Source organism: Micromys minutus, assembly GCF_963924665.1.
Source record: "Micromys minutus genome assembly, chromosome: 10".
In the NCBI taxonomy this organism is placed as follows: domain Eukaryota; kingdom Metazoa; phylum Chordata; class Mammalia; order Rodentia; family Muridae; genus Micromys; species Micromys minutus.
Window position 1 is genome coordinate 14,313,147 of NC_137979.1, and position 27,424 is coordinate 14,340,570.

General features: G+C 41.3%; 1 protein-coding gene across 7 annotated transcripts in view; it reads left to right on the plus strand.

Annotated features, from left to right (window-relative positions):
- The window catches only part of SPECC1 (sperm antigen with calponin homology and coiled-coil domains 1), a gene marked incomplete at both ends in the record, with an annotated part of 178,738 nt that overhangs the window by 84,548 nt on the left and 66,766 nt on the right, over positions 1 to 27,424 (plus strand). For 3 of the 7 annotated variants that reach the window (XM_080924202.1, XM_080924204.1, XM_080924205.1), the window contains 3 exons: positions 13,604 to 13,811; positions 17,202 to 17,275; positions 17,643 to 17,872. In XM_080924202.1, coding sequence (XP_080780328.1) covers positions 13,604 to 13,811; positions 17,202 to 17,275; positions 17,643 to 17,872 — 512 coding nt within the window. Of the gene's footprint in view, positions 1 to 13,603; positions 13,812 to 17,201; positions 17,276 to 17,642; positions 17,873 to 23,477; positions 23,685 to 27,424 lie in introns of those variants that run through there. The other 4 variants (XM_080924201.1, XM_080924203.1, XM_080924206.1 and 1 more) reach the window with 2 other exon arrangements.

Here is a 27,424-nt window from a genome sequence, read left to right on the forward strand (position 1 = left end):
CAATAAACTGGTTAGGTTACTGTATAAGTTCCACTTAAAGCCTTTTTTTTTTTTCCTCTCTAGAGATAGGCTTTCTCTGTGTAGCCTTGGCTGTCCTGGAAGTGGTTCTGTAGAGCTGACTGGCCTCTACCTCCTAAGTGCTGGGATTAAATGTGTGAAGTACCACTCTCAGCCTAAACTATTTCTTAATTTATTTCTACCTTTATTCTTTTTAAAAGAATTTTTATAATTTGTTTCCTTCCTGGTTTCTTGAGTAAAATTCTTAACTTTACCCTACCCTGGATGGATTTAAAGGTATGAATTTTTTCTTTCTTATAGTTTAGCTGAAGTAAAGACAATAAAATCTAGAGGGTTTATATATATATATTTAATCTATTTGGAGGACATAGAAAAATGTATATTTTCTGGGGGCTGGAGAGATGGCTCAGTGGTTAAGAGAACTGACTGCTCTTTCACAGGTCCTGAATTCAAATCCCAACAACCACATGGTGGCTCACAGCCATCTAAAATGGGATCTGATGCCCTCTTCTGGTGTGTCTGAACACAGCTACAGTGTACCCACATTCATGAGATAAATAAATAAATCTTTTTTAAAAAAAAAAAGAAAGAAAATATATATTTTCTGTAGAGTGGAGTATAGCATTACAAATATATACTTAAAATCAAATTACTTTTTAAGTAGTTTAACTGTTATTCACATAGTCCTGTATATTTACTGATTTTCTACCAACTAGAATTATTATATACTGACAGTAGGATTCTAGTCCATGTTTAGTTAAGAGTCTAAGGGAAAAAAAAACACATGTAGTATAATGCTACATCCACAGAGTTTTAAAAAAATATATAGATATTAAGACTCCAGGTCTGATTCAGAGAGTAATACTTTTCTGTAAGTCATCAACACTGAAAAAGCAGATTCTAGACCTCTTAAACAGTTTCTGTTGTACTCACGCTGGGTAATTCAGAAAGAGAAAGGATTATTTGAGCTGCTAAGTCAAGATGCTGGAAGTCTAAAGTCAAGTAACAGTGTCTTGAGGGTTACTGTGGCTTCTGTTTATGGTAGAACAGAAGAAACTACCTCGTGTGAGAATGCATGAGTGAGAGAGAGAACGGAGATGCCAGCTTCCCTTTATAAGAGGAGCTTGTCGTCCATTTAGTCCCTGAGCAAGAGAGAGCCTGTAAGACATACCTACACTCGTGAAGGCAGTATCCCTCCTAATCACGTCTAAAAAGTCTTACTTTCAGTATTCAATATTTTTCTATAGCTTTATCAAAGATATAAACACTTAAGAATGGAAGGAATTATTTTATTCACAGTTTTGAGCATGTTGAGGCCTAGATAAAATGTTAAGGCCCCGATAACTGTTACCTGTCTAGCCTTTTATTTTGTGCTGTTACTGATGTCCTAAGGAAACTTTCTTATATGTGTTACTGCTGTTACTAGGATGTTCTGTGCTTTGGTGTTCTTGGAAATCAGTCACAACAGAAGTCAGTTAGAACTGCTTTGTATAGTTAGCCATAATAAGCTTGGACCCAAACCAAGCACCCAGCAGCACTTTCTGTACCTATGTATGAGCTTTTATGGTATTTGCTTTTATAAGCTGCCCCTAGGACGGACCCCAACATAAGAGAAACACCTGCACCAATATAAGAAACTGTTTGGAACAAGACTTCCAGTTTGAGTAAGGGTCCAGTAAAATTTAAGTTCCTAAGACCTCCCTAGGAACCAGCATCCTCCTTGGCAGAAAGAGACATGTACATGGGAAACAGACATTCTAGTTGGCAAGTTAAGACATGGATGTTAGACAAGGCAAGTCCCTCCCACAGTTGAATAGCCTAAACTATGGGAGCAGGGTAAGTGTACAACCATGACATGTTCCTAAGGAAATCTCCTTTCCCTAAATCATGATTGGTGTAATAACTTGGCACAGATGTTTGTAGATGTTAGGCTTAAAAGCCTTGTAGAATCATAACTCAGTGTCAGGGTTTAGCTCCCGAGTCTGGACCATGGCCCTGATGGATCTGTCCTGGGGCATATGGTCAATAAACTTGTCCCTATCTGACTGAGATCAGCATTTGTATGGTTTGTAAGGTGACCTGAACCCTAACAGAGGGTCGCATCTATCACGACATGGAAGCATGGCAGTGGCATGCAGCATCTACTCATCCTGTAGTTTGGAAGCAGAGAAAGATGAATACCATTCCTCATCTTGCTTTCCCTGTATTCAGTCCTAGTTAAACCTTTAGTTAAACCTTTCTGGAAGCATCTTCATAGACACACCAGATATGTTTTCATGGTGTTTCCAAATCTAGTCAAGTTAACAGTTAAGGAGCTCCTCCTAAAACTACCACACTGGAAATAAGATTTCAGCATGAGTCTGGGTGAAAACAAACCATATCCAATCTGTAGCACTGCCTGAGGGCTCAGTGTATCCCCACTGTAGAGTATCCTAACAACCGAGGATTTCAGTATTGTCACTGAAGGAATCCATTCCCAGGGGAAAACAGGACCCGAGATGAAGCTCAGGAAGATTAAACTGTACAACCAGCACAGCTATGCGTCCCTCACCACATGCCTACTGGCATTTGTGCCTGGTTCGCCCAGCAGGTCTCTGTGAAAAGTGGTGGATCCTGAACTACCAGATGGAGCCTATTTTCCTTGTGGTGGATTTATTTTCTTCCTTTGATATGTTATTACCTCTAGTGAGGTGAGGCCACAGCATCATTCTCTTCCTTGAACTTGACCTCAGAACTCCCCTGTGAGTAGCAGCCATGCCTCCTTATCTCTGTTCTTTGTATGTCTGAGGGCAGCGCTTGCCGTCCACATCCTCCCCAGAATCTACCCTACTTTTGCAGCTCATTGTTAGTTCTCAAAGGCAAATTTACATTTCTAGCTTTATCTCTGGGTAAAGATATTCTTTTTTCTTTTAAATAGCAGAAATGTAAATATACTAGTACAACATTTTTCTAGTCAGAATATCATTGCAAAAAAAAAGGAAGAAAGAAAAAGAAAATACAATTAAAAAAATTTACAACAATAAGAATGCAATATAGCCATCTCTGTTTTCTATAGCATGAAACAGAATGAGTTCTGCAGTAGCCATGATAGATGTCAAAATAAAAACAACATATATTCCACATTCTTACTCCTCAGCGCTCTCGGGCTGTCGTTCTTTTGTTTCACTGTATGCTTTATACTCTTTTAGCATCGTGACTTTTTCCACATATTAGGAATTGACTAGGTTTTGTCAAATGGTTGGATTAAAATTTATCATATTTTAATAACAACTATTTTTATATTCTTGTGTGTTCTAGGTACTTTTGGGAATATCTTTTCTGTTTTCTTCCCCTAAGGACATTGGCTAAGAATTAAGTACTGCATAAAATTTACTGAAGAAGATTATTAACTTTTCTGGGTATCGGTCATAAATACTTCTTTTTTATATTATTTTGTTGGATATTCTCTGTATTTACATTTCAAATGTTATCCTCTCCATTCCCCTCTACTTCCCCATGCTTCCATGAAGGTGCTCCCTCTCCCAATCACCCTCTCCACCTCAGTGCCATGGCATTTCCCTACACTGGGAAAACATGTCTTCACTGGACCAAAGGCCTCTTCTCCCATTGATGCCAGACATTGGTATCCTCTGCTACATATGCAACTGGAGACATGGGTCTGTCCATGTGTGCTCAATGGTTGATTTTTTTTTTTTTTTTTTTTAGTCCATGAGAGTTCTGGAGGGTTTGGTTGGTTGATAATGTTGTTCTTCCCTTGAGGTTGCAAAACTTTTCAGCTCCTTCAGTCCTTTCTTTAGCTTTTTCATTGGGGTCCCTGTGTTCAGTCTGATGGTTAGCTGTAAGCATCCTCAACTGTATATGTATGACTCTGGCAGAGCCTCTAAGGAGGCATCCATATCTGGTTCCTATCAGTAAGTACTTCTTGGCATCAGCAATAGTGCTTGAGTTTGGTGGCTGCATATGGGGTGGATCCCCAGGTAAGGCAGTCTCTGAATGATCTATTCTTCAATCTCTGATCCTCTATTTGGCCTTGAGTATTTATTCCTCCCGTCATAAATACTTCTTAAATGACTAGAGCTGTCAGGAGTTGGTTAAAACGAGTAGCTCAGCTGCTTGATTGACGAGCTTCCAACCCCTGCCCCTGTCATCAGTGCAATGGCAGCTGTCCTGAAGCTCAGCAAAGCAGCCGCTCAGGGTTGGGCAGAGGCCAAGCTCAGCTGGTAACCACTACTGTCAGCTTGTGGTAAGCTTTAGTGTCTACTATTTGTCACCTTGTGTCCTTCCTGCCACCTCTGGAAATTACTGCTGCTGTCCATCAAGCAAATACTTCTTCAGTTATCCAGAGACCGTCATTCTGTCACCCCTGAAAGAGACTTTTGCTCTGGTTGTCTGGTTGCTTTGGAAGCTGCTGTTTCTGTTCCACGGGCCACTACAGTAACCACTCCCACCTTGGGAGTCTCAGGCCACAAGCACTCCAGACTCCCTGCATGGTTCCTTGAATCTTCCCTGCTGCCATGACAGCTTCAGGTCACCCTTCCCTACTCCACAGCTGCACTTGATATCTCTACCCACTTTGCAGATATCCACAATTTGGTCAGGGAGGAACACCTCTACCGAAAACAGATCTAACAACTTATAATTGACCTTAAGACAGGCAGCTCCAGTACCCCACACAGACAGTGGACCAGTGACAGTGTATGTGCATGGTTCTGCCCATCCCTAACTGTGTGAGCCGTCTTCCCCTCTGTCTCATGAGGGTAGTCCAGAAGACCCCCCCTCTTATACATTCTCCCCTTGTGCTACAGCATAGTTCCCAATAAAGCTTTGGCCATTTTATTATCCATTAGTTCATCTTGGATAGACTAGATTGAGCTGGTTGCACAAGAAGATCACACCAAAGGTGGGTAGTCTTGAGCACATCTGGCAAAACGCCTGGGAGCAGAGAGCTGGGAACTGTGCAAGTACTCAAGTGCAAGAATTACAGGTGAAGTACTGTAGAGACTAGAAAGCTGAGACCGGCAGAGTGAAGAGTAGGCCTGTCGAGGGGCTGCTGGGGCAAGTGGTCCTACCCCCGGGAGACTTCCAGAGAGGCTCCAAGAACAAGTAGTTCTGACCAACAGTGGCAGACACTAAGCTGCTGACACTCAGGGCATACTGTACTCTAAAGAGCAGAATTCTGATGTCAAGTCTGAGCTCGGACATTAAGGGAGCTGCATTTTCCCCATTCTGATTTCTGTCCCAGCTGAGCAAGAAATCCCAGAAACTCTAGATCATCACACTTCAGCTTTTACTGTTGACACCATATTAAGTTTTCTTTTTAAAGATTTTTATTGTTTTTAATTATAGGTAGGTGCATGTTGGCTGTGCATGTCAGCATAGGTGCATGAAGCCAGAGGGGTCAGATCCCCTGGTGCTGGAGTGATACAGCTGAAGTTAATACAGTGAAGTTAATGAGCTTCCTTAATGTGGGTGCTGGGAACCAAACTCAGGTACTCTAGAAGAGCTGCAAGTGCTCTTAACCCTGAGCTGTCTCTTCAGCCCTGTCTTTTTTTTCCCCCCAATTGTGCAGACCAAAGCAGAAAACAGTTATAAGTCTAATTTGTTAATTGCTGGAGCCAGTGTTCAAAGATCGAACCATATGTATTACAGGTATTCTTAATCGTGGACTTGGACTGACTTTTAAAATCAAAGATGAGGCAGGAACATGTTCAGAACGGATCTAACAACTGGCACTATAACCAACAACCTTTGGTTCAGAGAAAGCAAAGCCATTACTAGAAGAACTTTACTCCCTCACTCCCTCATGATAAGGTTAAGAGCTTTGCAGAAAAAAAGGAAGCAGGGGGGTGTCATCAGGAAAAGGGGTTTTGGCTAGGCAAGATGGCACACATCTGTAATCATAAGTACCTGGTTGGTTGAGGCAGGGACATTGTGTATTTGAAACCAGCTAAATAGTGACTCTGTTCCCAAAAGGTGGGGAAGGGGAGCAAGGAGAGGAGAGGAATGAGAAAGGGAAAAGAGAGGAGGGGAAGGAATTTCAAAGCTTATTGAGTTATAATTCCAAAGTGAATGGATCAGTGCTGTCTGGTATACTCATGTGGCTGTGCAGCGATCACCACAGGCTGATTGACAGCTCTTATCGCCCCTTGAGGAAACTTTGAACCTATTAGCAGGTAACTCCTAACCTCTGCAGTCTGTAATTTACTTTCTGGATCTGGAATGCCTCTGCCAGCATTCTAAGTAAACACTGGCCTTTTATCTTTGTCCTTCGATTAGCATGTGTTTGTTTATTTGTTTTCCCAAGGTAAATGGGGGGGGGGTGGTATTGTCACGACTTCACCTCCCCCCTCCCCCAGCTAATACTGCTTTGTACAGATATGCTGCCTTTTGCTTATCCATTCACTTAAACATTAGGGTTATTTTCCATTGTCTTATATAATGTTTCTTGAAGTCCACACTTTTCCATTTTAATTTTTGTGAACATTTTTAGTTGGTTTGTTGTTGTTTTTCTTTTTTAAATGTTTTTAATTTATTTTGCTTGGGATAGGTGTACCATAGCTCACATGTAGAGGTCATAGTCTGCATCCCATATGGGTTCTCTGAACCAGACTCGGCTCAGGTTTGGTGGCAGGTGCCTTTTCCCCTTTGTTGACTTGATGGTGGCCTGGTCTATGAAATTCTAAAAATTAATTATGGAAAAAAGAAAAAAAGGCTGGTGGTGCTGGCACACACCTTTAATCTTAATATTTGGGAGGCAGAGATGGGTAAATCTCTGAGTGTGAGGCCAGCCTGGTCTACAGAGTGAGTTCCAGGACAGCCAGGGCTACACAGAGAAACCCTGTCTTGAAAAAAAAAAAAAGGTGATGATGATGATGATGATAATTTATAGTTGAGAAAGATTGTGGCCACAGATGAGAAAGCCAAGGGCTGACTAGCTGGGCTGGGAGGATGGCGAATGGAGAGGCGACTAGGAGTTTGGCCAAGGAGGGTTTGCTGAGTACTGGTTTTTGTTAGGAGTTGCAGAAGGAGCTGTTCACTCTCTGCACAGACCTAGGCCTGGGTGGCTGTAAGGGTGGTTGTGCGGTTTCCTGAGAGGGTACATAGAATCAAAACATGAGGAGAGCTGTCTGGGATCAGGAGTGGCATTCAGACACTCAACAAGGCTTTCATCTGCTCTTGTTCGTATAGTCACTGACCTCACTGATAGCTGCCCAGCTTCTAGGCCAAAGTGCCTCCTATGTCAAGACCTTTGTTCTCTTTGTTCCTTCTTCCCTTCAGAAACAGTAAAAACGTATCTAATAGTGTCTTGATGCACACTCTGAGGTTTATAAAGTTAAACTCAGTTGAAGGAGGCACTATTGAAAAGGGTAGGAGGGGACTAGGGCGAGGGCTCAGTGGTTAGGAACACTGGCTGCTCTTCCAGAAGACCTGGGTTCAATTCCCAGCACCCACGTGGTCCTTACAATTGTCTGTAACTTCAGTTCCAGGAGGTCTGATACCTTTTTCTGGCCTCTGTGGTACCAGGCCTGCTCATGGTACATAGACATGCATACAGGAAAAATACTCTTCCATATAAAATGAAATAATTTTTAAAGAAGAGAAAAGGGTAGGAAGAACTTGTAACTTCTTTGACTGTTCTCTGTTCTTTTTTTCTTTCTTTTCTTTTTTTTTAGTTTTTAGTATTTAAAATTATTTAATGGACAGTATAATAGCCAAATTTAGTAAAATGGCCAACTCCTCCAGCTAGACATGGCAAGGCCCTGGGTTCACTTAATGCTGCCAAAGCAAAGCCTCTAAGCTGATATCTAGACACAAGAAGCAGCAGTTTTACAAGCCAGACTTCTTCTTCTGGGCAGCACCTCCTCCATGTGCTCATTTCTGACAGAACTCTTAACACAACCTCGGTGAATTCATTCAGAATTTATTGCAGTGACCTAGCTCTAATCCTGCCCTGCTCTGTGATTTGTGTGTGATTATTTGAATAGAATATGAAATGATTTCTCAAAGGCAGTCTGATTTTTCAAGATGCTGTCTGCCATCAGACCCTAACAGCTGTAAACTAAAATATTTAGACTCCATTTTCACCTCACACTATGCTTTTCCTCCTAATGTATTGGATTTTTGCCTCCTTATGTATTGGTAATATTGTTGTATTGGTCCTAAGTTTGTTTCCTTATTTGCTTTATTCTGCATTCTCTGTCCTGGGGCTTGTCTGTGCTGTGATAGGCCTTGGTTCATAGTTGATCTCCAGTTTGATGTCCTTAGTGCTAGTTCATCAGAATAAACTAAAGAAGACTGTATGGATTCATCTTACAGTAATCATTATTCCGTGTAATCCAGTCACCCAGTGCTAATGCCAGTTATGTACCCCACTCCTGTGGGGGAGACTCCCGATGTGTGTATGCCAACACAGCCTTCTAATGTCTGCACCCAGGGCTCTCACCTCTTCTCCACTATTGAGGATCAGTGGCCTCTGACAGCACCTAATTGGAGCCCCTTCCAAGATGGCTCTCTCTGGGTGGTGTTTCATATGGCTAATGCATTGAGAAAATAAAGGCCAGGGCCTTTACCAGAGAGGTCCATGGATGCCATCATGAGATAGTGTCACAGCACCACAGCTTCATGGCTTTCCCACACTGAGGATCAGGAGCACTCCTCAAAATATTTCCCGTGTGCACATGTCCTTCTCCAAGTATTTCCAAGGGAACTGACCTGCAACAGTACTTTTTTTCCCCAAGTTCAAAAATGTCCCAAAGCTTGGAGGAAGTGGTGACACTTGCTAAGATTCTAGCCTGGTCTGACCACAGCTCACTAGGTTGCTACCTGGATTTAGTCGTTGGTGACTCAGGGAGGACTCTTGATGTCCTCTCACTGGGAAATCTTGGTGATCTGTTTGAATCCAACTGAATAATTAGTTTTCAAAAATGAAAGATACAGAGCTTGGAAGTGATTTCTGTTTTTCAAAGGAATAACCAAAAACTATGTTTGGATATCTGATAGTTAGAAGTCCCAAATTAAAAAAACTAAACTCAAAGTTTGCATTGCTAGGCAGCAGAAAGGCCAGGATCACAAAAAGGGCATTTTAGAACTCTGGTGATCATAAACACAGGGCTTTGTTCTCTGCTGCTTGGTTGCTGAATTTTCTCAAATTGTTCATTTGTGTTTGTGTGTGGATATGCCACATGTGTGAATGTGTCCGTGGGGGCCAGTATAGGGCATCAGACCCCTTGGAGCTAGAGTTACTACCCAGTGTGAGTTCTGGGAACCAAAACCTTTGGAAGAACTGTATGTGCTCTGGGTCATCTCTTCAGCCCATATTCTTCCTTTTGAATAATTTCTCTATATATTTTTGTTTATTTATAAAATGAACGTAACCTGAAAATAATAACATCTTGTTGTCATTTAGGTAAGTGTCCCTATGACATGAAATGCTAAAACTACTCTTTTAAAAAACAAAGTTTTTTGGCTGGGTATAGTAGCATAGGCCTTTAATCCCTGCCCTTTGGCGGTAGAGGCAGGTGGCTCTGCCTGGTCTAAATAGTGAGCTCCAGGACAGCCAGGACTGTGTAGACATGGAGCGAGACTCTGTCTCAATCAATCAATTAATCAATCAAACAAACAAACAAGCAATAAATACTACTACAACAACAAAACCCAACCAAGTTTCTGGAGTATTGGAGGACATGTTTCATATCAGGAAAGAAGTGACCGCATTGAGACAGTCACCAGACTCTCACGCTCTGCACTCCTGTTCCCCCATGCAAAGCCGCTCCTGGGTGCTCATTATCATGATGAATCAGCGTATAGAAGTAAAACCAGAGCCTCTGAGGGTCAGCAGTCTCAGCTGCACCCAGAGACCTCATTCAGGATGCTTAGCCCCTTCCCTCATCAGAGTGCCCAGTTTTACTCTGTGCCCATAATATTTCCTGCCAGTCATGTGCATGCTCCAGGTGCCATGCTTCTGCCTGAGGAGTCCAGCCATGAGCCCATAAGACCTCAAATTTACCTTCCAGTGTTGCCTTTCAGACATTAGCTTTCTAACATCTAAAATGGAGGGCTTCAGGGCCAGAGAGATGGCTTAATGGTTACAAGCTCTTCCAGACAGAATACCTGGGTTTGGTTCCCAGCAACTACACAGTGTACCACAATCATCTGTAACTCTTTTAGAAAAGAAAAAACAGAATGTCTCACTTTTTTAAAAAAAAGATTGATTTATTTATTATTTTATGTATGTGAGTACTCTTTCTCTGTCTTCAGACACCCCAGAAGAGGGCATTGGATCCCATTACAGATGGTTGTGAGTCACCATGTAGTTGCTGGAAATTGAACTCATGACCTCTGAAAGAGCAAAGCCATCTCATCTAGCCCCTCATTTTTTTTAAAAAAAGTAATTTTCTATATATTATAAAGTTATCATTGATAAGATAGAAGACTTCTAGGCTTTTCCACCAACCAACTCTCATGATTGAATAGACCTATATTTACTGTTATTCACATTATTATGTCTTGCTTATGCATAAGACATAAGGCTATTCTGGAAGAAGGGAATAGCTTTTATTGAGTCGTTACTGCATAAGGCAAAGGTAAACTGTACCAGTCACTGATAAACTGTAAATGCATTATACTATCAAACCTCCTACATTGATCAAATAAGGAAACTGAGGCAAAGGAAGTAAAAAAAAAAATACAAGGTTCAACTATGTATGGTGTAGCATGCTGTAATTCCAGTACTAGGATTGTACTGGGGGGCTGAAGCAGAACAGTTTTGAGTACTTAACTAGCTTAAGTTACATAAGAGACTCTCCAAACAGCAATCATAAAATTAAAAAACAAAAACAAAAACCTCACAAATCTTGATTTGGTAGAATTGGAATTTAAATCTTGACAGTCAAACTTCAGATTCTGTGCCCTCAGCCATTTTGTATACTTTCAGTTTTGACAGCAACCTGCAGTGATATATATATCCACAGTGCAAAGCTACACATTTTTGTAACTGAAGTGCAACTTTTAGATATCACTGTAGACCCTTAGCTCAGGCTTTATGATCTGTCTTGATCCTAAGGTTGCTCTTCATATTCCCATCCACCCCATTGCCTGTCCATCTATCCCACCTTCCCAAGTGGAAAACACTGCAGGACCACCTTGTAATCATTCATTCATCAAATACACATGAAGTACTTTCTCCATGCCTAGCACTGTGCATGTGCAGAGGGTTCGATGTACTGTTGTGAATAAAGTCTACCAGATCCCTGCTCCTTTAGAGCCTCCAGCCAGAACTGCAACTGAAAAAAATTATTGGCTGGGAAGACCCCACACTTAAAAAAAATAGGAAGAATTCTATTACATATCAAGTTTATATTACCTGGTAAGTTTATACCTATTTATTAATGTCAATTAAATTGCTATGGAAAAGGTGCAGTAGCATTTTTTTTTATAATAGAGTGGTGATTTCAGGCAGTGGATTTCTAGTATGTGGTAATTAAAATAATGTAGTGCCAACTAGCAGATGGCTCAGTGGATGATAAGTTGTATTAGATAATGCTTATTATACCATTTTAACATACTTTTAAATGTTTAAATGTTCATATATGCCGATTGATAAATATTACAACAGGTTATTTGTATGTGTGGCAGATACATTTTCATGTGTATGTGGGCATGTGTAAGTATGAGGACCAGCATTTGAATCCTTGGCACCCAGGTAAATGTGAGGTAGGCATGGTAGCTTGCCTATAATCTTGGCACTAAAGAAGTAGAGGCAAGGACTTCCCATAGCAAACCAACTAGCTAGACTAGCTGAATTAGCTTGCTCTGAGTTCAAGTGAGAGATCTTACTTCAGTATCTATCATGGAGAGTGATCAAGGAAAACACTGATGTCAAACTCTGACCACCATACTTTTGTGCAAACATATGCAGCCATACATGTGCCCACATACATGTGAAAATTCGCACACCACACACACAAATAATCTGTTGTAATATGTATCACTCTGCATATATTAAATTTAAAATGATGTTACAATAGTGTAATAAGCATTGTTGGTATAAGAGAAAGGCATAATACGTACTGCATTGTGATAGTTCTGAATCAATACACATGTACAATCAGTGTGTAGAGTTTTATAATTCTCAGAACACACCTGTATATTATCAAGGGCTTCTTCACATGTGCAGTAAGTGTGGGAAACCCTTCAACTTTATGACAGTGTTTGTTACCTGCTGAAATGGAAAGAAAAGTTAAGGCACATTTTATTACATTAAAAGATTTAGCAAATATGACAAAATTTAGGTGTTAAACTTGAGTGCATCATTACCTTGTTTCTTTCTATGTGTGTAATTAAAATTGAGCAGGTGAAATTAATGGGGGGGGGGATTTTGTTTCCAAAACACTCAGATTTTTTATTGGATATTTTATTTTAGATTTTAAGTGTTATCCCCTTTCCTGGTTTTCCCTCTGAAATCCCCGTCCCATCCCACTTCCCCTGTTTCTGTGAGGGTGCTCCCCCACCCTCCCATCCACTCCCATCTCACTGCCCTGGCATTCCCCTACACTGGGGAAACGAGCCTTCATAGGACCAAGGACTTCTCCTCCTATTGATGCCAAACAATGCTATCCTGTGCTACATATGAGGCTGGAGCTGTGTCCCGCCTTGTGTACTCATTGGTTGGTGGTTTACTTCCTGGGAGCTCTGGGGATCTGGTTGGTTAATATTGTTCTTTCTATGGGTTACAAACCCCTTCAGTTCCTTCAGTTCCCTAAGTCCTCCATTGGGATCTCCGTGCTCAGTACAACGGTTTGGCTGCGAGCATCGGCATCTGTGTTTGTCAGGCTCTGGCAGCGCCTCTCAGGAGACAGCTCTATCAGGCTTCTGTCAGCAAGCACTTCTTGCCATCTGCAATAGTGTCTGCATTTGACTGGAAGGAAGGATGGCTCCACAGTTAAGAGCACTGGCTGTCCTTCCAGAGAATCCAGGTTCAATTCCCATCACCTACACGGTAGCTCACAACTGACTATAATTCAGCTCCCGGTGATTTGATACCCTCACACATACATCCAGGCAAAACACCAAAGCACATAAAATTAAAATAAACAAATCATTTTTAAAAATTTAGATTTTATGTAGCATGTCTTCTGTCACGTGCTTTATGCTCCCAAAGGTTGAGAGTTAGCTGTAGCTCAGGCTTCAGGAACATTGACTCTCACCAGCAGAGGGCGCTGCTCTGCAGAGAATGTGAGGTTGCGGTTTTCATGATTTCCTGTTCTGCCCTGGTAAGGGAAAGAGTTGCCTGTGCTAGGAGTCCCCTTCTTTCTGCTTATTAAAGGAGCACAGAATCCAGCCCTTTGCACACACTGTGTCTCTCTCAACATTTATAGCCTTGGGTGTTCCTACACTGGAGAACAGCAAGAAGTTGCATATGTCAGGGCAACCAGCAAGTCTTCCTACCCACCTATGGGAGTGGGTTTTTTTGTTTGTTTGTTTTGTTTTTTGTTTTTGCTTTTGGGTTTGTTTGTTTGTTTGGTTGGTTTTTTTGGGGGGGTGGTTTATGTTGTTGTTAAACTGACACAAATTCCCTTTTCTCTAGATGGAAAAAGATTATTCTTACCTGAAGGAGGTCTGTGATCATCAAGCAGAACAGCTGAGCAGAACCAGCCTAAAATTACAAGAAAAAGCTTCAGAAAGTGACGCAGAAATCAAAGACATGAAAGAAACCATATTTGAATTGGAAGACCAGGTGGAACAGCATCGTGCCGTCAAGTTACACAATAATCAGCTCATCAGCGAGCTGGAAAGTAAGTGAAGTCAAGCCTGGAAAGGCGCGACAAGGGGGTATCTAAGAATGTGTGTTGGCCAGGGTATCAGACGAGCCTGTTTAAGCACTGCGTCACCTTCCTAAGAGAACAGCACTTAAGAAACAAGCAGTAATCTCGGAAGTTAAGGAAAAAGCTGGGTGACAGAAAAGAAGATAGATGACCCTCTTGGAAGAGGGTAGGTGCACTTGGGAAGTGTGAGATAGAGCTACTGTGCAGCACCTTATAGCCTCCACCCCGAGACAGCCAAGCCCACCTTGAATTCTGCTGTGAGTGTGGGGTTTTTTTCCTACAGATGCCTTCAGGGTTTAAGAGTGAATTACTTACTGTCTTTGTATCAACAGTGTGTCATCTGCACTCTGATGGATGAGAGCTTGGTGATGTACAGAGTGAAACAGACCATGTGCCTGTGGTCAAATCCAGCATGCTCTCATTGATGGGAGAACACAGGGTTTCTCACAGGTGTTAGCACTTGGTTTCCAAAGACACATCAGTATATGGCTTTAGGAACTCACTGCTTTCAATGGGAAAGGACATTTTTTAAGAGATTAAACTTCCTCTGTTTTGTCTAAATCAACCTCATCAAATATCACACTGAATGAGTTTTGCTTTTATAACAAAAGACTCAAAATCAAAAAGCTTTGTGTGGCACTGGTTACCACTAAGGTCAGTTTAGTTGCCTGAGAAGTTTTCTACCATGTACGGCCAGCCTTGGCACTCACAGATTCTGTATTCCTGAATTCACCAACTCACCAGCTCCCTAGAATATACTTGTATCCCTAGATTAGTGCTTACAACACCTTTCTGGTTTGGGGAAATATGGAAAGAGGTGAAAAGTCAGAGAAAAAGTCAGAAAAACCTCTGTTCACAGCAGAGAGAGATTAAGCTCAAGACACCTCTACTTTCTGGTCTGAATTGTGATGCTATGTACAAGTATCTCTCTTTTCTTTAAAAATATTTGTTTTTTTACATTTTATTTATTTGGGGTATGGAGGTCAGAGGACAACTTGTGAGAATTGGTTCTTCCCTTCTACCACATAGTTCCCAGGAATCAAACTCAGTCAGGTTTGGTAGTATGTGTTTTTACCCACTGAGCTGTCTTATCAACCCACAAGTGTTTTTAGCATACTATTCTATTTAAAAACAAAACAAAAGAAAACACTCTTGTACCTTTTTTTTTTTTTTGGTGATTTTTGTTACTTGAAATGCTCCCAGATATGATGCCCTAACACTGTCTCCTGTTCCTAAGTGCAGAAGGCTGTGATGTATCTACAGAAGTAGGTGTGTTAGATAACTTTGGTCAGGCCTGAGCTTTTGTGATGGTGAATATGAGTTCAGAGTCAGTCAGACAACAATCTAGTCTATCCACACAGAGGAGGCCATTCTTTGATCCTAACATTAGGCTTCTTTGAAAAGTGCTGGGGAGATATGTTATGCACAGTAATACATCCTCACTGATGTCGAAGCCATGGAAAGGATGAGAAAGGGAGGAACTCTGGAGGTTCGTGGAATGAAGATCAGTGGCCAGCAGTGTCATAGACAGTAGAGTCACAATGCTAGAGACAAAAAGAATTCATTGTAACTTAGAGCAGGGCCAGAAGAATAGTAAGTCATGTCATTCATTATACACTGATTAGGCATAAAGGAAAGGATGCTTACAGGCAAGAAAGGTTGCTAGGTCAGAAAGCTACAGAAAAATGTTAAAAATACCAATTTGATATTAGAAAAAGTAGGGGAAAAAGGCATCCCGATGCTTATGGAACTGTCCTGTCTTACAAGGATTCTGGTGTGCAGAACTGTCTCATGCAAATGGCATTTTAAATGACGAAAACTGTGACTAGAAGCCTATAGGACTGTAACTGTTTCTGTGGGAAGCAACAGCTCAACATTGCCTTTTTGACTGAGCACAGAGGTTTCTATGAGGGGAGCTCATTGTGTGCTCTGTGCCTGGATTAATTGACTGATTCCAGAGTGACGGTGCCCGTGGCCTTTGTCATGGTCTGTAGAGCATTGACACTCAGTGTCACCCAGGTTTAATAGTAATTCTTGAGAATGCAATTAAATATCTGTCCACGGCCTGTTTCCAAACATAGCACCCTCTTTGTAAAGAACAAGGTCAAAGGGGACAAGCCCTATTTTGTTTTGCTTTGTGATTTAGCACTGTGGAGAATGAGGTTGTATTGTTCCTAAATCCTTAAAAGTCAGCCCAGACACACCAAGAAAACAAGTGTATAATTAATGTCCAGAGCAAATTTCAGGCCCGAATCTAGTGATTATATCATAATATATCTGAGACTGAAAATAACACAGACCGTCTTCTGAGAAGCTTTTAAACTCTGTCAGGGATATTAAGGTATTATTAAAGTATATTTATGTCAGGAAGACAGCAACACTCAAAACCAGCCTTAGATTAATCCTTTCCTGCCATGAGATTCTTGAGAAACAAACAAAACAAGAAGAAATAAAGGAGGGGGTCTTCTTTCTCTGTGACCTTGACCCTAAACACAAACTCCAGGCCCCACGGGCTGATTCAGGCCAACTTCTAGGGCAGAATGTGACTGTGTGGATTCCAACCTTCTCTGGAGATTCAATTCATATCCTCCCCAAACCCCTCTCCTCTCCTCTTTTTTCCTCTTCTCCTTCCTTCTTTCCTTTTTTTTTTTTTTTTTTTTTTTTTTTTTGACAAAAGTCACTTTGTGCTAGGATTGAAAGTATGTATTACTATGCCTGTTTTGATTCATAAACAACTACTAGAAAATTTGCTTGGTGATTGACATATTGATACTAAAATTTAAATGGCTCTGGTTGCAATGTAGAGGCAGGGAGAACAAGGAATAGAATCTGTTCTTCATTAGAAAGAGGTGGGTGTGCCACCTTGAAGCTGTTCTAGTATATGTGGGTCTAGAACTTATGCTTGCATATATGCTGCGTGTGGTTCTCAGGGTTAACTGTGGTTAGGAACGGTGACCCTAGAGACTAGTGTCAAAGACACAGGAGTAATAGTCAAGAGATCTTCTTTTACACCAAAGCCATCCAAATCTCTGAATAAAGACTGTTCAGGAATGTTACATGACTGGCAGGGAGGTCCAAGGCAAGGGCACATGTTGCATGGCTGTTGTCTCCTCCCATAGTGCTGCCCTGGAGTATGACAACTTACTTCCCGAGCTTGTAACCTAAGAAGCACTGGCATGTCATCTGATTTCCTGTCTGGGAAGACTGCTTCCAGTTCTGTTGTAGAATCCTTACAACGTTACTACTGCAGTGGGATGGGTTTTAAGCCTGCTGTCTCTGGAACTGCCCCCTTTGCTTTGTAGCTTACCTTGTCCAGGGCCCTTGCAACTTTGTAACTCTGTCTAACATATTTCCTTTTAGGCAGTGTGATCAAACTGGAGGAGCAGAAGTCAGATTTAGAGCGGCAATTGAAGACCCTAACTAAACAGATCAAGGTAAGCCACAGACCAGGAGTCTCCTCTACATCTTACTGGACAGTGTTCCTGTCTTAGGTTGGAAACATTGGGAGGGTACCCTGTTACACTCTCCAGATAGCTTTTTCTAGAACATCTCCAAGCCATAACCTTAAGCCATGCCTTGTTTTTTTTCCTTTGCAGGAAACAAAACTAAAGCAATCATTCAATTTTTAAATAACTCCGTGGCATCTAGAGTTACCTCTTGTGCCTTTTCCAAATAGTGAAGCACCATTAAAGCCAAGTCTTTCTCCTTAAGCCTCTCAGTGACTGATACTTAAGGAACTCCTACAGAGACCCCAGCACACTTACCTAGTGTCTGAGGTAACATGGATTCTGTCATTTTCAGGAGGAAACTGAGGAATGGAGGCGGTTCCAGGCAGACCTGCAGACAGCAGTGGTAGTGGCCAACGACATCAAATGTGAGGCTCAGCAGGAACTGCGCACTGTGAAGAGGAAGTTGCTGGAAGAAGAAGAGAAAAATGCCAGGCTGCAGAAGGAGCTGGGAGACATACAGGGGCACAGCAGGTGGGTCAAAGGAAGAGCCACACTTCTGGGAATCCAAAGGGCACATGGCCAGTGCTTTGCTTTTCTCTTGATCGGTATGTGTATAGGATTTTAGGAAAAACTCTTCACTTATATGTGAAGCAAAAAATCTAGCCAACTGTTCTCACAGGTTTAGAGAAGGGGCACCGGTTAGATTTTAGTATTTACCAGCATAGGGAGAACACACTCACATCCTAACTTGCCTATGTCTAATACGTCAGGAAAAGCTAAAATGACTTTATGGAGGAAAACTGACCCCAGATAAGAAACCCTTTCTACCATCCCAGGGATGTGCTTCTTGATTGTTGGTTCAATTTGACTGTTTCAAAAAGACAGAGGGGCACTCCACAAGGGTAGAAGTGGGAGGCCAGCACGGTCTAAACGAGGAGTCCAAGCTACCTTACATCACTGCCCCAAACAAAAACAAAGAGACAATAAAAGTCACGTTTCTGCCAGGTCCAGTAATGCCAGCTCCTGGAAGACAGGCAGGAAAATGAGGAAGGAGTTCAGGTCATCCTCAGATTCATAGTGAGTTCAAGTTTTATTCCCAGCCCCCCATATCAGGTGCCTCAGAATACATTAGCCCAGTCATGTTTAAGAGGAAGGTATTCCTAAAGCAAACTTGAAGTTGATTGGTAAATAAAATTCAAGTGGGGAGCTGGAGAGATGGCTTAGCGGCTAAGAATGCTGGCTGCTCTTCAGAGGACCCAGGTGTGATACTAACCAACTGCATGGTGGAGCGCAACCGCCTGTAACTCCAGTCCCAGGGGAGATCTGATGCCCTCTTCTGGCCTCAGAGGGCACCAGGTATGCACATACATTGGCATGCATGCAGACTAAGTAATCCTACCAATAAAATCAATAAGACTTAAAATTGAAGTGAGATTTACAGATTACCCACAGCATTTTTGGCATTCAGTAATGTGGTGTCTTCCCTACTGGGAATCAGTATTCTTAACTTTGAGAATTCTGAGTGTTCAGAAATTATTTTGAATTTCTAAATGTTTTTCAAATACAAAATACTGTCTTTTAAAGTCAAATTTCGTGGGTTCTAGATATTAGTCTGTGGAGGTTGCTGTGATCTTTGTGCTTTCCAGGATTAGAAGGGCTGCATGTTGACTTGTTTCTGAGCCTTAGGGTCTGTCTGATCAATGATCAGAGTTTTATAACACTGAGAAAGTTAGATTCTTCTCACAATCCTGTTTCTTAGAATATTTTTAGGTTGTCTGTCAAATCTGTTCCAGTTATAGTGTGTTCCTTTGTCTGGAGAAGGACTCGTGTAGTCTGCTCTGCAGCTCTCCCTTGGAATGTCATGCCCATTATTTCATAGTTCAGATTTATCTCTGGGACACCAAGGCACACGGTGGCTCTGGGGGGCTTCTTGTTGTTGTTTTGTTTTGTTTAAGTCAGTAGGAGAATAGGAGATGAAGATTTCCTCATGCCCCCTACTGAGGTGATCACAGGGTCCTCTATTTGCCTTTGTGCCTGCTTTCATTGTCTGTCTGTCTTGCTGCCACACTGTGTGCCCCTGGAGGAGGAACCAAGCCATAACTTGCATTGCTTGCTATTTGCATCATCTTAAAATTATTGTTTTATAAAAGACAGGCTCTACGTTTCTATGGTAACTGTGCATAGATTATTGTACAAATTGTTTTGTTTCCTGTGTAGGTTCTCAGACCCCTACTGAAACTCTGATGTAATAGGAAACCTTCACCTGTGTCCTGAAAGTGTAGGGGTCTGTGGGCCTCTGTGCTACATTCTGTCCCCTTAATTTTTCTTTTTAAAACATATACCAATCTTTATTTTCCTGAACATTTCAAACCAACCACTCAAATCTAGCAACTTATCATAAAACCTTTCAGAACTTTAGAACTGACAACAATCAGAGAAGACGTGTTACTGAAAATCATTCGGCTTCAGAGTGTTTGCCTGTCATTTGGCAAGACATGGGGCAGCTGCTGCCGCTAGGGTCTTACTGGATTGTACACTTCCCACAAGTGGCCTCCTTGAAGAACTGACTTTTTGAAAAATACTGGCTGATAGCTCAGCTCCTTCCTGAACCTACCATATGAGCAAAAATGGAAACCAACCCAAAGCCTCAAAGCTCCTGCAACAACTTAGTGATTCCATCTTGGTGGAACAAGTTCTTGTCTGACATTTTGATTTGACTTTGGCAGTCATCTCATAAGAACCCCATGAAGGAGACGTAGCCAGAGAACTCGCAGCGGGTTCTCTGCTGAGGTCCTCCAAGCACAGCTGAGAGAAGACAGAGCACCCACAGAGCAGCATGGCTGTGACACGGGGCTTTCAGTTCATACTCTCATTCTGTGTACTGGGCATTTAAAGGAATCACATAGAGTCAGGCTGATAGGTGAGCGAACAAGGAGTCTGGGCAGTACTACAGAGCAAAGTGGGATTTTTAGTCCCCGTACATTTTCAAATGTGTGGGTTTTTTTTTTTTTTAATTTATGTGTTTAAATGGTTTTAAGAGTGTTTTTTTTTTTTTTTAACTCAAGTAATTCTACCTCTTCCTCATCTTCCCACATTTTTAGAACTATCGGCACATGCCATCACTCCCTATTATGTTTTTAATATATTTTAGAGTCAGAATAATTGATCTTATTCAGGGAATTGCCAGATATGTTAGGGAATAGCTGTAATCTCATCACTTGGGAGGTGGAAACAGAGAGGATAGGTAGTTCAAGACCATCCCTAGCTTCATAGTGAATTTGAAGCCAGCATGAAGTATATGAGACTCTATCTTCAAAACAAAAACAAAACAAACAACAAACAGACAAAAAAACAAAACAAAACAAAAAAGCAACCAAAAAGCTAGGTGGTGGTGACTCTTGCCTTTAATCCTAGTACTTATGAGGCAGAGGCACATGGATCTCTGTGAGTTTAAAGTCCACCTGGTCTACAGAGCCCATTCTAAGACAGCCACGGCTACCCAGAGAAATGCCCTGTCTTGAGAAGAAAGAAACAATAAAAAAGTGGGGCCTAGAAAAATGGCTCAGTATGCTTGCTTTGTAAGGGTGAGGACCTGAATTCTAATTCCTAGAGACCATGTAAAAAAAGCTGGTCATGGGTACAAAATGCCTGTGATGCTAGTGTTGGGGGCTTGTAGTCAAGACGATGCCAGGAGTTCAATGGCTAGCCACTGAAACAGGGATCTTCAGGTTCATTTAAAGATCCTGTCTTATAGACTAAGGTAGAGAACAATGGAGAAAAACACTTTGTCTAGCCTTTGTACATACAAGAACAGGTGAGGGCTGGAGAGATGGCTTAGCAGTTAATAGCACAGACTGCGCTTCCACAGATCCTGAGTTCAAATCCCAGCAACCACATGGTGGCTTACAACCATCTGTAATGGAATCTGACGCCCTCTTCTGGTGTATCTGAAGATAGCCACAGTGTGCTCATATACATAAAATAAATAAATCTTAAAAAAAAAAACAAGCACAGGTGAGCACACCTGCATTCATATATATATACATTCACACCACATACAGCTACTCCTTAAATGTGTACACACACACACATATACACATACATGTATATATATATATATATATACATACAGCACATATACATATATGCATAAATGTCCCCAGATATTTTAATACTGATATATTAGTGTTAATTCATTCTTTTTATGATATCAGGATTTAACTCATAAGATAAAGCAGCTATGACTATTCGTGCATGAATTATCCTTACAGCAACAGTCAATTATAAATGCAGAAGTTGCATGAGCTATAAAGAGGAATATACAAAGGTCATGGAGAGTAAACTCCATCTCTGTAAACTCAGTCTTGCAACCAGCTGGCACTGCCCCCTTCCCTATGGAGCTCTACCCTCTGTTTATATTAGGAACTGTGACTAGGCAGTGTGTCTAGGTGCTTTCAAGCTCTCCCATTCTGGGGCTGGTTGGTCAGCTGACTTTCTCTGTTTAGTCAGAAACCGGAGAACCAGCTCTACTATCTCTCCCATGTAGTCCTTGGAACTTTAAGGATAACCATCTCCAGATGTTAGCTCTGACTTTCCTCCCAGAATTTAAACCAGCCAGTGTGTTTTTATTAGTAAACCTGAAAATGTTCTGTTTTACTGGACATAAAAATTAGTGAATGAAAGTGTAAGATATAACTCTCTCAGTTATGGCTCCTTCTCTGTTTGACAGAGAAGTTAAGAGTTAGGCATTAAAATAAAAACTCATTCAAATGGAAACATCAAGTCTGGGATAGGGTGGACCTCAGTGGTACACTGCTTGCTTAGCATGTACCAAGCCCTGGGTTTAATCCAATAAACAAACAAGCAGACAGATACAGTGAAACATAGGAACATAGGCATCTCAACATCTGGATTCCCTGGGGCCTCATATAGCACCTCTAACAAAAGGTATGATGATGAGCAGGAGTCCTGAATATCAGCAGGAGTAACTTTTAGGAAGACATCTCCATTCTTACAGTGTTACCAACCGGAGCTCATGGAAGACATCTTTACAAAAAAGAACCCATTAGAAACACTAAATATTCGCTACCAATTAACAGCATTAACTTCCACGATAAAATCTTTCTGATTCACATGCATCTTTGCATCTCCCCCTGGTCACACATTGTCCTCATTGCATATGCTGTCTCCACTAAGTGAGCGGAATGGTACCCTGTCCTATACAAACCCTACTGGAGCTGGCTTTTAACTGAGTGTGAACATCTGTATTGTGTGCTCATGTCCGTTGTGTGTGCCTGTGCTGCCTGTCCTTAAAGCTCTAACATTTTAGAGCCACACAGCATGTGTTCTTTCTATAGCTGCTGCTAGAGATGTGCATATGATGGAGGGTTAATGCTCTTGGATAACAAAGACGTTATTTGATACTCAACTGTGATACTGAATCCTGTTCTTGGAGAGACCAGTTCCCATAGAAATTCCTAAGCAGCTTCTATTTACCTTAGCATTACTGGGCCCACAGACATTTCATTTGGCCCTTAAAGTAGAAACTGGACAACTCCTATGGTCTTCTCTCATCAAGCATAATTTAGTCACTTGCATATGTTTTCATAGTTAAAGACAGTTATATATATAGGTCTATGATGTTTCATTCTGTATGTGTGATTCTGAGGATCAAACCTAGGACCTTGTACATGATACACAAGTGCTCTGTCCCTGAGCTAACAGCCAAGCCTAGTGTATAATCTGAAGGGCTACAGATGCCTCTTTCTCCCTGGCTTGTTTCTTTATAGATTTGTTCTTCCATGAGTCTTTAGACTTCTTAGGCTAGAATAAGAAAAAGAAATATTTTGTTCTTGGCAGGAATATTTTGTTCTTGGAGGGAAGCACGAAACTACAGATGTCAGGGGCTGATGTGCACCCCTACTTCACCAGGACAGTTCTTAGAAAAGTTCTGGTGAAAGGAGCAGAGTAATAGCATTTTGAAGTTTTTCCCATTCGCTCAGTCCAAAAAGCATTGGATTTCAAAAATTGTTTTGCAGCATTCAAAAATAAAAACATGGCCATATTGTGGGTATTAGCTCCTCCCTGTGAGACAGATAAGCTGGTAGCTCTTGTGTTTATAAAAGAGAGATCCCATTGGCTTATATAACTCCTTTACCAGCCTTCCCTCCCATTTCTATCTTCACAGCTCCATGGTCTCTGTCAGCTAGCAGAGCATTTGGTGGAAGACAGCCCAGCCCTTGCCATGATTGGAAACTACTGCCATTTCTATATGAAAGGGGGAGTCTGTAGAGGAGATTACCACTGTGTAAAGAGCTCACTTGTCTTCCATGCCATTCACTATTCCACACAAAGTCATCACAGCCAGTTTCTTTAGTTTTCTCCTTCACATTGGAATCAACTCACAGCATGGTCACATATTCAAAAATATTTTCCTCTTTTTTTTTTCTCAGAGAATTCAGCATTCTCTCTTTCTCTCTCTGGAGAATAAAATGAAATTCTGAAAAACAAAATACAAGTCTTGTGAAAAAATGTTTCATATGTAACTAGAATACATAAAGAGAATAGTGGCCTAGCAACCCCCAGGCATTGGTGAATACAACCCCCTGTGGGCTCTGCTTTCTGGTGTTTACTTTTATGCTGCCCATTTGACTATAGGATTCAACTATCTTGGAATTCAAGCTACTTATAGCAATATAAGAAGCCATCTGTGTGGTGCCTTAGACTGAAGATAAAGATCTGCTCCTAACATTGAGGCTTTCTTGAGCCTTTTAAAAGCTGTGGTCTCATTTCATTACCTCACTTGAACCCACCCCTAAGCTTTGGTTGGTTTCTAGAGTCTCTGATGGGCTAACTATAAACACGTTTGGTTGATGATAAAGGATATAGTTAGGTGACAATGTCAGTAGAAACCTGAACAGACTAATGAAGGACAACTTACAACAAAAGCCTCACAAATGAAACTCACCCTGGAAACTTAAAGATTTGGAATGCAGAAGCATATAGCTCACAGTGGTCTGGAATGCAGGAAGTGATTTGACGTTTGGAAATGTACATATGTATGTGAAGACCTGTTTGATTCAACAAGTCCACTCGGCAAAAACCTACTGCACGTCTCCTGTGAGAGGCAGCGACAGAGAAAATCTACCTTCTGTACTTCCCATGTGAGGACAACTCCAGTGAAAACCTACTGCGAGTCTCCTGTGAGAGGCAGCGACAGAGAAAATCTACCAAGTTTCTCTTTTAAGGAGCAGCTCCAGTGTATCCACGTAGGGTGTCTGGCTACATCATTCTAGAAGATATGAGTTAATCTCTAATAAAAAGAAAATTAAGATTGGGAATTATGCTTAAACTCAGGAAGACATTTTGAGGTATTGACTTTGAGAGCACAGATTTCACTAGAAAAAATTAGCTTGGAATGAGAAAGAAAAGACATTGATATCTTCTGTAAAAATAATGTAGAAACTAGCTGAGCTTGTCCGAATAGGACTAGAATTTGTGTTCTGAAAAATCTTTTCTGCAGACTGAGAATTGTGACATGACTTAAAATTTGTGTGCCGAATTTTTTCATATATAGACAGAGAAAGATGCAACCTCAATTTCAAGTGCACAGCAGTATTCGCAGTTGTGTATCAATCTGTCTTTCCTCTGGCTACTATTGAATGTTTTCATATGTGTTCATGACATGCTAAATAAATGCTATTTAGAAGAGTCTGTGGTCTGAATTTCCATCACTGGTTGCCTTTCTGGAGGGCTCTTGTGAATTTTGTTTGAAATTTTTGCTTGAGTATAATTTCAGAGCTTTTGTTTAATAGTCCTGGGAACGGAACCTCGAGACTATGTGTGTAGCATGCCCTCCCCTACTTCAAGCCCTTAATACTTTCATATCAAAGAATCTGATTGTATTTTCCTTTGTTTCTGGGGGGTTTATTTGTATTTAAGATATTTTTCTAGTCCAATATTTGTAAATACTCTATTAAGTTTTCGTTATTTCACCCACACACACGTAGATGTTCACACCCAGTAATTTGATCCCCTTGTGTGTACTGAATCTGATACAACATCGTCTTTTTCTTCCATATGCACAAAGCCATTCAAGCCAGAATAATTGATTACCAGAATAATTCTTCCCTACTGAATGGAAATGTCACTTTTCATTGTTTATTTCACCTGTGCTTCCTGTGCTCAGGGAGGTCTTTCCAAATATGCCCTCCTTCCATATTCGTTTGAGTTGGTTTTACTTCAGAATATTTTAATGGGACCATTGTACCGTGTGTGTGTGTGTGTGTGTGTGTGTGTGTGTGTGTGTGTGTGTGCATACTTAAGTTCAGTCTTTGATTTAAAATGATCAGTTTGGTAGCCGTGGTGCTAACCCTTGAGAGCTAGAGGCACGAGGATCTAGAATTCATACGTATCCTGGTTACCCAGTAAGTAGGCCAGCCAGGACTACTATCTCCACCCCCAAAGTCAATAAGTAAAATTGTCTTATTTCATCTTTTTTCTGTTTTATGAAACTTTAAGGTGGATATTATCAAGTGCTTCTTTTCTGTTCTCTCCTAAATGTGATTCTTATGAAGTATTTTTATAAGTGAGAACCTTTAATCGTTTTTATTTTTTATGTCCTTATGTGAAGGGATGCTTAGCTATGAGTATGTCAGGGCCTGACCTGTGCCCCAAGTGTCTGTAGGTCATGCCTGGATGCATCACTTTGCCTACTGATTCTTCAGGTCAGTACTATAAACTAGAAGGAAAGCTCTCAAAGTAAATTGAAGTTCAAATGGTATACAGTGGGAGAAGGTGCCCAATAAGAGAAGTCCCTGCTGAGTGTTGGTGGCCTTTATCCCTACTACTTAGGAAGCAGAGGCAGGGGCATCGCTGTGATTCGGAGGCGAGTCTAGTCTATATAGTGCATTTCAGGGCAGCTAGGGCTACACAGTGAGAACCTGCCATGGGGGGGGGGGTGGAATTCCATGGCATGTGGTTTCTTCTCTAGAGAACCTGGATATGGAAGCCACATTTCCGGATCTGCTTCGTCATTGTGTTAGATATAGCCTGTGGCATTTCCTGACCTGTGCCCAGGATCATCCTTCTATGGATTCTTCAGATGGTGTTTATATCCCTGATGCTCTGTAATGATGTACTCCATGTTCTTTTCCAGCCCTGGCCAGTAAGAATAGAGGATGCTAGCAAGGTAGACCCTATTACTCTCTTTGTAAGGGAACTGGGGGAAAGCCCTTGGTACCCCTCTCCCATATACAGATACACATTCTATGTAGCAGAGAGTCTTGTATGTTTGTCTGTTTTTTTTTTTTTTTTTTTGAGGTTTGGTCTCACTATGTAGCCCTGACTGGTCCCAAACTCATGTGGAACAGGTTGCCTCAAACTCTTAGATCTGTCTGCCTGACTCTGACTCTTGAATACTAGAATTAAAGATTAAGCTATGGAAGTGGTACCCTTCTTTAGTTTCCATTGTGGAAAAATGCTTATCTGTTTTGATTCTTCTTAATGGGATTTAGAAAGTAAGATGTGTTTAAGTTACCATTTTACCTGATTTTTTTTTCCTCTTGCTCTGTATGCTAGTACTGAAATTAGGAAGTGAATTTTAGCAGATAGTGTTTGATGCCTGAGATAAAATACATTTTTTTCTTATAACAAGAGTAACAAAGTTTTTTATATCTGTTTAAAATAATTTTGAGAAAATGACATCCCAGGCAAAGGCAAAGAATGTGCAAAGGCACCGAGTCAGTACATGAAAGAGGACAAAACTTCAGTGAGCTGAACTGAGCTGAAATCTGAAAGCTAGATGGGCAGGGGGGAGTCACAGAAGCCCACAGTGGCACTGTGAGAAGCCTGGAGCCTGGATTTATTCCATTGTTCCAGCTTAGCAGGTGTAAACATGGTTGATGGAACCACTCCTCTTTACAGATAATCTGCCAACTCTGAAAGCATGTCAGCGATGTGATGTGACTGTCCTCAAGTAGAATTAACATTTAAATACTTTGACTTTCATAATACACAAGAGCTCACCTGTACCTAGACCAAAATAGGCAGTGCCACCAAACAGTATAGAAAATCAGCACCATGTGAAAGCTCTGTTCCACAGCCACCAAGGTAGGCAGCTGGTGAGAGAAGCCG